This window comes from Neomonachus schauinslandi, chromosome 7 (genome assembly GCF_002201575.2).
Source record: "Neomonachus schauinslandi chromosome 7, ASM220157v2, whole genome shotgun sequence".
Classification (NCBI taxonomy): domain Eukaryota; kingdom Metazoa; phylum Chordata; class Mammalia; order Carnivora; family Phocidae; genus Neomonachus; species Neomonachus schauinslandi.
Window position 1 is genome coordinate 121,875,053 of NC_058409.1, and position 14,387 is coordinate 121,889,439.

General features: G+C 36.8%; 1 protein-coding gene across 2 annotated transcripts in view; it reads left to right on the forward strand.

Moving 5' to 3' along the window:
- The window catches only part of NUP155 (nucleoporin 155), a 64,956-nt gene that overhangs the window by 40,499 nt on the left and 10,070 nt on the right, over positions 1–14,387 (forward strand). The window contains exons 22-32 of one of the 2 annotated variants that reach the window (XM_021696282.2): positions 1,927–2,057; positions 3,699–3,890; positions 4,556–4,694; positions 5,410–5,545; positions 6,419–6,572; positions 6,777–6,881; positions 7,950–8,104; positions 9,228–9,357; positions 10,496–10,609; positions 11,368–11,488; positions 11,935–12,045. In XM_021696282.2, the coding sequence (XP_021551957.1) occupies positions 1,927–2,057; positions 3,699–3,890; positions 4,556–4,694; positions 5,410–5,545; positions 6,419–6,572; positions 6,777–6,881; positions 7,950–8,104; positions 9,228–9,357; positions 10,496–10,609; positions 11,368–11,488; positions 11,935–12,045 (1,488 nt within the window). The remainder of the gene's footprint in view (positions 1–1,926; positions 2,058–3,698; positions 3,891–4,555; positions 4,695–5,409; positions 5,546–6,418; positions 6,573–6,776; positions 6,882–7,949; positions 8,105–9,227; positions 9,358–10,495; positions 10,610–11,367; positions 11,489–11,934; positions 12,046–14,387) is intronic. The other variant, XM_044916947.1, reaches the window with a different exon arrangement.

Here is a 14,387-nt window from a genome sequence, read left to right on the forward strand (position 1 = left end):
TTTTTTTTTTAATTTTTTATTGTTATGTTAATCACCATATCACTGTGGTTTTTGATGTATTTTCCTTCCTAATGATTAGTGACACAGCTTTTTATAGAGTTAAAAATGTGAATCACATTTTTGGGTTTTGTTTGTCTATTATAAGTAGTAACAGTCGTGGAAAGAGCAAGGTAATGGAAAACTTATAATCATCTATTATTCCAAAGTAATCTGGAATCATAAATCATTGCTTAAATTTTGCCTGCCGTTTTTTAGAAGAATTTTTGTGTTCTAGGGGCGCCTGGGTGGCTCAGATGGTTAAGAACCCCCCCCCGCAAAAAGAATCGGCCTTCGGCTCAGGTCATGATCCCAGCATCCTGGGATGGAGCCCCACATCGGGCTCCTGGCTCAGTGGGGACTCTGCTTCTCCCTCTCCCTCTGCCTCTCCCCCTGCTCATGCTCTCTCTCTCTGTATCTCTCAGTCTCAAATAAATAAATAAAATCCTTTAAAAAACAATTGTTTAAAAAAAAAGAATTTTTGTGTTCTGTTTGAGCCATTTCTGGCTGATAGATCTTTGCTAATTAAGACCCAGCCATTTACTCTTGTCCCTTCCTGCTAGATCTAGTTTTCTGTTTTATAAACATTTCTATTTTATAAACATTTTTTCATTACTGCTATTGGTACTTCAGTAGGTCTTAAGCCTGACAACAAGCACTGGTAAGGATTAAAACAAAAGGGAGGGTTCAAATTGCTGGCACATGTACACTGAAAACAACTACTTTGGAGAGAGTTTGATACTATCCTGTAAAAGCTGAGAATGCATATATATTGAAAGCCAGCAGCGTCACTTCTATGGATACATCGTATAGCAGTCCTTTTTTTTTTTTTTTTTTTGGTAAAGATTTTATTTATTTGACAGACATAGCGAGAAAGGGAACACAAGCAGTGGGGGAGTGGGAGAGGGAGAAGCAGACTCCCCACTGAGCAGGGAGCCCGATGCGGGGCTCGATCCCAGGACCCTGAGATCATGACCTGAGCTGAAGGCAGACGCTCAACAACTGAGCCACCCAGGCACCTCCCATCGTATAGTACTCTTTATCGGACTTTTTTCCTTATAGTAAGGAATACATTTTACGTTATGACTCTGATGTTTGAAAGCATACATACACAACCGAAACAAAATTGTAGGAAATAAGTACCTGTTTTATACTCTAATATTTCCTTTTTTCTTTTTTTTTTTAAGTAGGCTCCACGCCCAGTGTGGGGCTTGAACTTAAAACCCTGTGATCAAGAGTTGCATGGTCTACTGACTGAGCCAGCCAGGCACCCCAATTCTGTTTCCTTTTTAAGAAAAAAAAAAAAAAAAGCTGTCATGACTGACTGAATTGATTTCATGACTCACCTGTTTTGTTTTGGTTTTTTTTCACCAGTTTATCTTAATCCAGGGTTTGAGGAACATAGTCCTAGCAAAAAGTGCTTTTCAGGAGTCCTTTCTTAAGGATGTTTATTGCATTGTTGTGTTAGTAGCAAAGCATAGGAGACAATATAAATGTCCTTAAGGTGGAAAATGGACCTAATTGTGGTATACTTATGTGATGGAACATCCAGTAATTTAAATACATTAAATTTATATTTATTAATATAGATAGCCTGTGAAAATACAGCTGGGTAGAAAAAGTGGTGTAAATTGTTTAAAAATAGCAGTGTTTTTGTTGTTTGTGTGTACACACACAGGCGCATAGAAGCACATACACATAATGACAGGATAAAAAGCATGAATTCAACAAATCATGATCATGGTTGGCTGTGATGAGGGGAAAGAGGAGACCATTAAGGATTTCAGCCTTAACTATAGTTATTCTTATTGAAAGTAAAGTGTTGTTTTATTTAAAACAAAACAACCTATGTCATTGTATAAAACTTCATTAGTTGTGTTTTGTAATTAGAGGCTCAACTGAGTGAAAAGGTTTCACTTCAGGCAATCCAGCAGTTGGTTCGAAAATCATACCAGGCTCTGGCTTTATGGAAGCTTCTTTGTGAACATCAATTCACTGTCATTGTAGGAGAACTTCAGAAGGTAGGATTTCTTTTCCCTTAAGATCATACTGTTAATGCTGTGCTTAGTTTGTTTTCTTTTGAGTAAGCTTTAATCTTATATTTGGGTTTGGGAGGGGACTTTTGGGGAGAAGCATTTAGGTTATGAGTAAGTTAATATCTGCTTAATGGAAATCTTCTTAAAGGAAGATTGCACTAAAGCATGAACGCTTGAGGGATCTGCTTTGTCAAAACCACGAGTTTTTACAATATGTGAGAATTTTACCGTGTTCTCGTGGTATATGAATGAAATCTTTACCAAAAATATTTTTTTTAAACAGTAGATTATAACCATTATTTGGGTTTCAGATCCCTTTGGGAATTTGATCAAAACTCTTTCTTCCCACCCTCAAAGAATGCATACAGATACATCCACAAAATTTTTGCATGTAATTTCAAAGAGTCCAGTGACTTAAATTAAACATTCTTCTTTTAAAGAAAGATGTTTACCATTGTGAGAAATGAATGGGTCATATTTCTCTTGCTGTCCTCATTTGAATCCTTTTTAAGTATAATGGCAATTTGCATTCATTTAAATGTTAGGACACTGAGGGGAATGTATTCCTACCTATTATTGTGAACATTTCTAAACGTATACAAAAATAGAGTAAATACTATATTATAATCCCCATATACGCTTGTATTCAGCATTTTCTTTTTTTTCTTTTTAAGATTTTATTTATTTATTTGACAGAGACACAGCGAGAGAGGGAACACAAGCAGGGGGGAGTGGGAGAGGGAGAAGCAGGCTCCCCGCTGAGCAGGGAGCCCGATGTGGGGCTCAATCCCAGAACCCTGGGATCATGACCTGAGCCGAAGGCAGATGCTTAACGACTGAGCCACCCAGGTGCCCCTTGTATTCAGCATTTTCAAGATTTTATCATCTTTTATTAATCTATTCTTTTTCTTTACCAAATTACTTTAAAGATGATCCCAGATACCGTGTCATTTCACTCCTGTATAGTTTACTATGTATTTCTAAGGAAAGGTGTGATGTGAATCTGTCACGCCCATTGATTACCAGGGTTGACTCGGCTGATCTGACTGGCTAGGCAGTTGTCCCCTTTCTCCCTCACCACTCCATGTGCATCCCTTCCAAAGCTTTGTGCTCAAAGAGGATGACCTTCCCTGATAGAGGCGGACCATTCTTTGGTGAAGAGTATACGAGTAGCTGTGTGTCTCTGCTAGAACCTCCAAACGAGCTCTCAAGGTCCATTTGTAGGACCTGAGCTGAAATCAAGAGTCAGATGCTTAACCAACTGAGCCACCCAGGCGCCCTGTAAGCCCCAGATTTTTTAATGTAGCTAAGTGATTATTCTTTCTGGTTGTGACTAAAATCAGGAGACCTGGCTCTAATTTTGGATCTGCCTACATTTTACTTTTCTCATTTGTAAATTGAGAGATTTAGACTGGTCATACCGTGGGTTCTTTAACAATTTTCTATGATTCTATGAAAGTTTGCAAAAATGTGCTAGTCTGTATAGTTTAGCATATTTTCCCTTTTGAATTATAGAGTCTGTTAATTTTTTGGTTATTTTAAATTGTTAAAGAAATTTTGTTCCGGGTAGAAATAGGATATTCCTATATTTTTGGTAGAAAAAAGGACTTTTTCTTATACTCCTAGGAATTTCAAGAGCAGCTGAAAATCACCACCTTTAAAGATCTGGTAATCAGGGACAAGGAACTGACCGGGGCATTAATTGCTTCTCTTATCAACTGCTACATCAGAGATAATGCTGCTGTTGATGGCATTAGTTTACACTTACAGGATATCTGCCCACTTCTGTATAGCACTGATGATGCAATTTGTTCTAAGGTATGATGCTTTATCAGCTATTTCAGTGTTCGTAAAGGGGGTTTCATGGTATAAAAAGCACAATAGAACTGGAATCAGAAACCATCTTTTACTTAACATATGACGTCTCTTGGGTAGGTCTCCTAACCTCTCATGGCCTCGAGAGTCCTCATCTGTATGATGAGAGGAGTTGGAATACATCATTTCTTAAAATCCTTGTGTGTTTAAGTTTTTCATAATCTTGATAGTATTTTTAGACCATGTTTTTTTAAATGGTTAAATCTGTTTCTCCTTAGAAATTAAAAATTACTAAAACTTTAAGTCTATAATAAGTTAGAGTTAATTGGGCAATTTTTATTGATCCTTTCTTACAGGTTGAAAATAATTAAAAAAATCAGTATCACATGGACTGCCTGCTGACCAATAATGTATTGACTAGGCAAGAGGTTTACCAGTCAAAGCTATCTTGCTTAAAATATTTGTGAAAAGAATTAAAAATAGCTAGGATTTTTTGGTCAAAAATTTTTCTGCCTAAAATTAAGAAGAAGTAAGTTTGTAGAGTTGTTTTTATTTTTTATGATAATAAACCAGATGTAAATTGAGACATAGACCAAGACTTATATTGATAACATCATCTATGTGCTGGATTTTACATCTTTTTAAGTTCCTGTCATCTCTGATTCTAGGCAAATGAACTCCTCCAGCGTTCCCGACAAGTTCAAAATAAGATTGAAAAGGAAAGAATGTTAAGAGAATCCTTAAAGGAATATCAGAAAATCAGCAATCAAGTGGACCTTTCCAGTGTTTGTGCTCAGTATAGACAAGGTGAGAAACAAAATGTTTTTCATATCTTTTTCTTAACTCAGGAGAAAAACGACTGAATAAAACAAGCTACTGATAAAGAGCCTCTTACCAGAAGCAAACCCCTCTTCAACTTCACTTTCCCAAGTGATATGACATGGGAAACTCATGCCTTGTGTTTTAGTATTTGATGACTACACTAGCCTCTGCAAAAACTATAATGCTCTTTTTATATCTTGAAACGTGTAACTTTTTAACACAGGAGTTTCAATCCTTGTCCAGTTAAACTACTATCTGTATTAGATAGATTCTGGGTTACATTTATTTTTTGGATGCTTTAAATTCTTTTGACTAATTTTTAAAATAGTACCTGTCTGCTTGCTTTTAAATTACTTTAAATCAAATCTAGCGTAATGTAAAAGTAATAACTGTTAGCACAGATACTGTTTTGAATTCTAAGTTTTTTTTCCATCAAGGAACTGAATCCATCCCTTTTATTATTCTAACTTTGAAAATTTTTTTCCATTGAAGAAAATATACTTAATAGCTGCCTTTTAGGCATGTTGGTACCTTATTCTTTGGTAGATTCCCCAAACATATTTTATATGATAGTGTTATCAAGGTGACTAGCATACAGTAGAGATGTAAAAACCTTGATCAGTATTTTTATAAACCAGCTAAGGAAGAACGCATCCAGCTTAATAAGCCTTATCTCTTTTTCCTTTTCCTTTCCCATTAGTCCGTTTTTATGAGGGTGTAGTGGAGCTCTCTCTTACTGCTGCAGAAAAAAAAGATCCTCAGGGTCTTGGACTTCATTTCTATAAACATGGAGAACCAGAAGAAGACATCGTGGGACTGCAGGCTTTCCAAGAAAGGCAAGTTTTATCACCTTAGCTTCTTGTCAGCTTTTCTTGGTGTACAGTTTCATTGATTGTATTAGGAAAATAATATCTTAAGTACAACACTTATAAAATTGAATTACGCTTTCACTTAAAAATGTCTTTTTATCACGGGCCTAAATTAGGATTATAATTCTTAGTTTAGGGTTCAAGTTTTAGTCTGGTGGAAATTTTTTTTTAAAGATTTTATTTATTCATTTGAGAGAGAGAGAGCACAAGCAGGGGGGAGAGGCAGAGGGAGAGGGAGAAGCAGATTTCCCGCTGAGCTGGGAGCTTGATGTGGGGCTCGATCCCAGGACCTGGAGATCATGACCTGAGCTGAAGGCAGACACTCAGCCATTTGAGCCACCCAGGTGCCCCATAATCTGGTGGAAATTCTTAAGGACTTATAAATGTTTTTGAACTTGCCTCTGTGGCTTTATGACACTTTACTAATGTCAATTTTAAATGAGATAACTTATTTGGAACCATTTCCCCCCGCCCACCTAATTTCTGGTTCTGGGCAAAGATTAGTATTTTATTTTATTTTATGCTACAATTTTTAAATGTTCACAAATTAGTAGTGACTGTTAAAGAAAAAAAAAATGTGTGTCCATAAAGGAAATATATAACCTATCTAAAACATGTTTTTTATTAATACATTAATTTTTATGACTTCACCCTTTTATGGTTAACCACATGTTTCTCAAACCTAGAAAAAGTATACAATTTATATTTTAATACCAAATATATGTGTGTGTGTACATATATCTCTTCCCCAAAATAGTCTTCAAATTATTCTGTATATTTAAATTAGTCAGTTGCTGTCTAATTACATAATGCAGTTGCTTCTTTTCCATTCTTTTTCAGATTAAACAGTTACAAGTGTATTACAGATACACTTCAAGAATTGGTAAATCAAAGTAAGGCTGCTCCTCAGTCTCCCAGTGTACCCAAAAAACCTGGGCCTCCAGTATTGTCATCTGATCCCAATATGCTGAGTAATGAAGAAGCAGGACATCACGTAAGGGACATAGCATATTTTTATCCTGAAAATACATTGTTTAGAAGTTCTTTGTGGTAGTGGTAGCAGCTCCTCTTGGGAAAGGTAGTAGATCTTAGAAATAAACATTTAAAGATTCTTGATTTCAGGATTTTATAAGGCTGATGTTATGATGTCCAGCAAGAGGGCCTTTAACTGCTAATTCTTACTATTTTTTTATTTTAGTTTGAACAAATGCTTAAACTGTCTCAACGATCCAAAGATGAGCTCTTTAGTATTGCCCTTTATAATTGGCTAATACAAGCTGATCTTGCAGATAAGTTATTACAGGTAAAAAAAAGGTTTTTTTTATTCTGGTATTGTTAATTTGTATTTTCAAGTAGCACATACATAGTTGAAGGAGGGGCACCTGGGTGGCTCAGTCGGTTAAGCATGTGCTTTTGGCTCAGGTCATGATCTCAGGGTCCTGAGATCAAGCCCTGCATTGGGCTCCCTGCTCAGCGGGGAGCCTGCTTCTCCCTCTCCCCTTGTCTGCCACTCCCCCTGCTTGTGCTCACTCAATCTCTTTCTCTCTCTCTCTCTCTGTCAAATAAATAAAATCTTTAAAAATAAATAAAAATAAAAAATACATAAATACAGGAAATTCATTTTCTTATCCTGAACCTACCATTAGGTGTTAGCGTCAAGCCAAGTAATGTAATATCTTTTCCTGGTGGGCAAAGTAAACTATTGCTCTAATTTTCTTGTTATTGTGAAGCTGATTTGGGTTGTTTATATTGTGGGATGGGAATCACTGGATTATGAATTAGGAGTTCTAAACTTGGCCTTACCTCTGCCATTAATTTAGTATGTGACTTCATACGTGTCTTTTTACTATCCTAAGTCTCAGTATTCTTTAGTCTGTAAAATAAATGTGTGGCATTTGATAATGGCAAGGATGTCTTTGAGTTCCGAGTCTAGGAATCAGTAGCTGTGTTTTCAAAGTTTATTGAAATATTTGTAATTGGGGATGCCTGGGTGGCTTGGTCAGTTAAGCGTTCAACTCTTGATTTCGTCTCAGGTTATGATCCTGGGGTTGTGAGATGAAGCCTGCTTGGGGTTCTCTCCCCGCCCCCCATGCTCACTCTGTCTCAAAAAAATAAAAATTAAAAAAAAAATTTGTAACTGGATTATGATTAGTTTAATCAGCCTAATTCAACTTTTCATAGCAACTCTTTGGTTAACTCTGGTAAAAATCATTTATAATGAAAAAGTTGCCCTCTGTTGTTGGATTATAATTTTGCTTGTGTATTCATGAAGTAAGACATACCTGTAGTTGACTTAAAAATGTTATAGTTACTACATAAAGGGCAAATGCCTAGTCGAGAAAATGTTTCTGAGTGACTGTATAATTTGCAGATTGCTTCTCCATTTCTGGAGCCACATCTAGTCCGAATGGCCAAAGTTGATCAAAACAAAGTTCGTTATATGGATTTACTCTGGAGGTATTATGAAAAGAACAGAAGCTTTAGTAATGCTGCTCGTGTCCTGTCCAAATTGGCTGACATGCATAGGTATGGTGTAATACCCTTACTACTATGAATAATGATTGAAAACTGACCTATAACTAGATACATCCAGATTTCAGAAATTAAATAAAACCTTATTCAGGTTATAGTATGTAGAGTTTTTATGCTTTTACTTGGATTTACCTAAAGTTTACAGTTTTTTTTTCTTTTTTTTAATAGTGTATGGGAGATACTAAATACCCAAGACCCTCTCTAGTCAAACTGTCTTCTAAATCTCTTCTTTAAAGTATGTCTTTAGAGTCTTTCCTACTAAGCAGTTAATTAGTATTCTTAATTAAAAGGACAAAAACTTCTCAAAGGCTTTATAATTTTAAATGTTTTACTAATTCTAGACTAATTTCCTCTGCTCTATTATTGGTTTAAATTACCAAAAAATTTTTGAGTGTGTATGTTGAAGACTGTTAAGAATCTTATTAAAGAAAGCATTGAGGAGCGCCTGGGTGGGTCAGTTGTTAAGCGTCTGCCTTCAGCTTAGGTCATGATCCCAGGGTTCTGAGATCGAGCCCCGCATCGGGCTTCCTGCTCCGTGGGAAGCCTGCTTCTCCCTCTCCCCCACTCACCCTGCTGTGTTGCCTCTCTCACTGTGTTTTTCTCTGTCAAATAAATAAATAAAATCTTAAAAAAAACAAAACAAAACATTTTCCTTAGTGTTTAGAAGAATCCAAGTTTTAATATACTGAATTAAAGTTTTAAAATAGTTACTTTTTTGGATGTAAACTTAAGTATTTTTTTATTTGTTGCCTTAAACTGTAGATCTCTCTTATTAGAAGTCCTCTAATATAGTTTTTTCTTTTTCTCTTTTTTTTAATCAAAGAGCAGGAACACAAGCCACAAGCAGGGGGAGTGGGAAAGGGAGAAGCAGGCTTCCCGCGGAGCAGGGAGCCCGATGCGGGACTCGATCCCAGGACCTGGGCTCATGACCTGAGCTGAAGGCAGATGCTTAACGACTGAGCCACCCAGGCACCCCCCTCTAATAGTTTTTTCAAGTTTCTAATGGCCTTTTATGTTCATTTGGTATATACAAAATAGTGCATCATAATTAATATATTTGTATATTGGATCCTTAAGAATTCATATAAATAAAAATAAGGTTCTCCCCCGCCCCCAGCACAGAAATTTCACTTCAGCAGCGACTAGAGTACATTGCTCGAGCCATTCTTAGTGCCAAAAGTTCCACTGCCATTTCATCGATAGCTGCGGATGGTGAATTCCTTCATGAATTAGAAGAAAAAATGGAAGTAAGCACTAAAGATACTTAAACTTTGCCTGCATTTATTCCATTTTCCCTTCTTCCCTCTAGTAAGTCATAAGTCAGTAGCAGTCAGTATTAGTAATTCTACTCTCTTCTGCCTATATGTATTTATTTTCATATTTAGACATAAATCTTTCATTGGGTCACAGGACATTGCTGTAATTAAATTTTTTCTCTGTGGCATTTCAAAAGTTTTTTTCCAACTATTCCAACACAAAGGAGATTATATAACATTTACCATTTATTCTGGAAGCTAATGAGTAGATATGTGAAGTAGAGTAGGCTAACCTGCCCTAATTAAGAGACCCAAAAGTATATAATGGTCCAAATACAAAGGCTTATTTCTCATTCACAAATATCCAGAGTGGGTGTCCCTGATTAGCCAGTGGCTTTCTTCCACTTGATTGATTTTAATACCCAAGTTCTATTTTCTGGCTCTACCATTCCCTATGGCCTTACCTTTTTCTTCTGTCAGAGGGAGTAAGAGAAAAAAATCACATGTAATAAGCACATTCACTCTCTTAAAGACCTTCAGCCCTGAAATGACATACTTGACTTCCACTTACATTCCTTTGAAGAGAACTTAATGGCCCTATCTCCCTACAGAGGAGGTTGGAAAATAGGGTCTAGCCATTGTTTGGCTGCAATAGTGGGAGAGATGGGTGTTTAGCGTGGTAGCAAGGGCGCTCTGCCATAGTAAACTTCCTGTGAGATCTTTTATGTTGTGATGAAGAGCTGCCAGTTTGTTATGATAGAAATCTTCATTCGTTCATTTTTTTTTAATTGAAGTATAATTGACACATACCATTATATTAGTTCAGGTATACAATGTAATGATTCAGTATTTTTAGATATTGCAAAATGATCACCATAAGTCTAATTAACATTTATCACTATATACGTAATGACAAAAATCTTGTGATAAGAACTTTTACAGTCTATTTTCTTCAACAACTTTCAGATATGCAATACAGTATTATTAACTCTAGTCACTATGCTGTTACTTATACATTGTTTTTACTTTAACCAACTTAAAGTCAGATACTAGGAATCATTCCTTCAAGTACTTGTTGATTTATCATCAAGAACTTGAGACTTGCTTTTTTTTTTTTAATCCAAACTAGGTTGCTAGGATCCAACTTCAGATACAAGAGACACTACAAAGGCAGTATTCCCATCATTCTTCTGTACAGGATGCAATTTCTCAGCTGGATTCTGAGCTAATGGACATAACTAAGGTAATAAAAAAGCAAGGTGAATTCCTGTAGCAGTCACCTAATATCTACAAATTCCTTGGTTGGTTTTTTTTTTTTTTTTTTTGCATTTTGTAGTAGAATGCAAAAAATGTGGAGATAATCTATCTCCACAAAATTAAGATAAGCCGTCCTGGGGAGCATGTTGCTGGGCTGACAGATCACTGCTGTGGTATCTGACTCTTAGGAAGAGCTAACCTGCTCTTTATGGGCTGTTTTCTCTCAAGAATCTCTCAGCCTCACATCAAGCTTCCTTAAACCTCCTGCCATCTATTTTATGGCCTTGCTTATTGTCTTGGAAAAGTAACTTATCTTTGCTTATCTCTCCAAGCCGCTCCCACTCTGTACTTCAGAGCAGTTCCTTTTTCAATAACTCTTGGACATTTCTCCAAGTACCATGAAGCACCCTGAGACTTGTGTTTCCATGTTTCTAGGATTCTTTAAACCCTGATTTAGACAATGCTAATTTTAAAAGACATGTTATTGCAGTATCTTCCTGCCAGCCGAGGGGCGGGGGGGCTGTGGAGGCACACATGTTGGAATCTATTTAAATGCGTTTACCAAGCCTTCACCATTCTTAATCTGGAGTTATGACCAGCTGCATGTCATCACATCTTTACATCGTATTTTAAGAACTTTGGATAAAATCTTTGATCATTTTTAATTTTCAAGGAGTGCATCACTATTAATTTCTGACTCTTGATCTCTGGTTGTATGTATAATGTTGGCATTTTCTCCGACAGCTTTATGGGGAATTTGCTGACCCATTTAAACTTGCAGAGTGTAAACTTGCAATAATTCATTGTGCTGGTTATTCAGACCCTATATTGGTGCAGACACTTTGGCAAGATATCATAGAGAAAGGTAAGTGCTCACTTACAGGTATATTAGCATACGTTATTTAGTGACTTGGTAGAGGAATGCAAACTGCTAGTGGCTTTCATACATCTAGAGCTCATGAAAATTGTATATACCTAAGTAGAGGCTAAGTGGAGGGTACCTGGATGTGGTGGAGGGTGGTCCTCTAGAGAATGTCCTCAATTTATATTGGAGAGGACTGAGAAAAGGATGTGTCATTTTTGGTTGTACTTCTTAATAAGGGATTCTGAGACACTTTCCTCAGAATCCTATAACCAGTGTCTGGTAAGAGGAAAGTATTTCAGACACTAACAGAAACACAGTATCTGCTCATTATGTTAGAATATCATTTGTAGGCTATTTTGTACCTTGAAATAGAATAAAATAGCCAATTTAAACAATTGCACATTAAAAACAGTTTGGGTTTCTAATGGCATGTCTTTTTCTTGCAGAATTGAATGAAAGTGTAGCGTTGAGCTCCTCAGATAGAATGCATGCTCTTAGTCTCAAGGTTGTGCTCCTTGGCAAAATTTATGCTGGCACACCTCGCTTCTTTCCTTTAGGTAAGCAGTAACCTTAAGTGCTATTGTGGGTGTTGTGTTTTTTCTTTTGATGGTTTTCTTCATTGACATGGAAAGATAATGTTCTTCAGGGTGGAATTGTTCCTTTGTTGCTGTTTAGCTCAGCTGTTTAATTCTACCTCTCCAGAAAGACCTCCAAAGATAACAGAATTTGTTGACAAATAGTTAGGTATGAAACCTTCTTTGACCTTGTAAGTTTATATATCTGTCTGGGGAATAGTGCTAACAGACGGTAATGATTATATTGTTGGTAACCCTCTACAAGTTTAAAGAGGAAAGAAAAATGGCTAGTGTTTTTCTGCATGGGCAATCTGTGATTGCTTCAACTGCTCTTATTATATATATATATATTTTTTTTTAAGAGTTTATTTATTTGATAGAGAGAGACACAATGAGAGAGGGAACAGAAGCAGGGGGAGTGGGAGAGGGAGAAGCAGGCTTTCCGCGGAGCAGGGAGTCTGCTTCGTCCTCTGACCCTATCCCCTCTCATGTGTTCTCTCTCTCTCAAATAAATAAATAAAATCTTAAAAAAAAAAAAAAATAACAAATATTTGGGGCACCTAGGTGGCTCAGTTGGTTGTGTGGCTGACTCTTGATTTTGGCGTCATGATCTAAGGGTCCTGGGATCAAGCCCCGATTTGCATTGGGCTACCCGCTGACCCAAATACTCAGCTCTAGAATTCTCCCTCTCCCTGTGATGACCCTCCCCCTGCTCACACTCTCTCTCTCTCAAATAAATCTTTTAAAAAAGCAAATAATTGTGTTAAAAATGCAATTTTTTGAACCCTTTAATCAGCTATATTACTATAATTGTTATGTATATGACTCTAATTATTAGAGATTTGCCGATGTATAATGTTTTCTTCAGTTGTAAAACAATCGAATCAGGGTGCCTGAGTGGCTCAGTTGGTTAAGCATCCAACTCTTGATCTCAGCTCAGGCCTTGATCTCAGGGTCATGAGTTTAAGTCCCACATTGGGCTCCATGCTGGGCTTATAACCTACTTAAAAAAATAAAAAATAAAAGAATAGAATCAACATAAATATATCCGTAAAGTAGGATGTTAAGCACCCGGGATCTTTGAAAAATGTTGAGAACCAGGAAAATGCTCACAACATAACATTAAATTGTTTATTTAATGAGGATAGAGACTTTTTTTATAGGACCATCTCTGATTTATGACTTATTTTCCGGAAATGGCAAGAAATAAAGTCATTATAATCTTGTAAGTATAGTATTTAAAACTGCCACTCTGGGGCGCCTGGGTGGCTCAGTTGGTTAAGCGTCTGCCTTCCGCTCAGGTCATGATCCTGGAGTCCCGGGATCGAGTTCCACATCAGGGCTCCCTGCTCGTAGGGGAGTCTGCTTCTCCCTCTGACCCTCCCCCCCTCACGTTCTCTCTCTCTCTCTCTCTCTCATTCTCTCTCTCAAGTAAATAAATCTTAAAAAAAAAAAACTGCCATGCTATTTCATTAATGAGAAAAAGAAAAAATTAAAGCTTAATAGTTTTAATAATAAAAAGGCCACATTATACATAATTTTTTTTTAGGGTATTTCTGCTTCGACTTAGATTTTTAATTTTTGAGCCTAGTAAAGTTTAGGGTAGAAGAGGCCTTTCTTCTTCTTTGGTCCATCTTTCAATGGCAAACAAGCCCCAGGGGGCTTCAAACCAGAACAAATTTAGAGTTTTTAGAAATTTGATCACCTGCGCCAAAGTTTTGTATGGTAGATTCTGGGATAGTTGCAGGTTCAGTGACTGGCAGTCTTTTCAGTGATTCTTCTTGCCTGTGGATATGCACATTGGTCAGTCGCAGATTTCAAGGATCATAAATATGAATGTGATTGTTACTATTACGATCTTACTTACGATATGACAGGTAGTAAAAAGTGAGAATGGGGCTAAAATTAGAACCATCAAAATAAATAACTTACACATCTGAGGGGGTGAGGCACTTAAAAACATATTTAATATTGGGCCTCCTGGGTGGCTCAGTCGTTAAGTGTCTGCCTTTGGCTCAGGTCATGATCCCAGGGTCCTGGGATCGAGCCCCACATAGGGCTCCCTGCTCGGCAGGAGGCCTGCTTCTCCCTCTCCCCCTGCTTGTGTTCCTGCTCTCACTATCTCTCTCTCTGTCAAATAAATAAATAAAATCTTAAAAAAAAAAAACCACACATTTAATATTTCTAAAATCAGGATGCAGTAACCCTTCTTTTCTGAAAAGCTGTTAAACTGAGGATTCAGTGGGTCCTCTCCAATAGTGGGATTATGAATGGTCTCTATTTCATGTACCTTTCTGTATTTTCCAAACTCACCAAAATGTAGT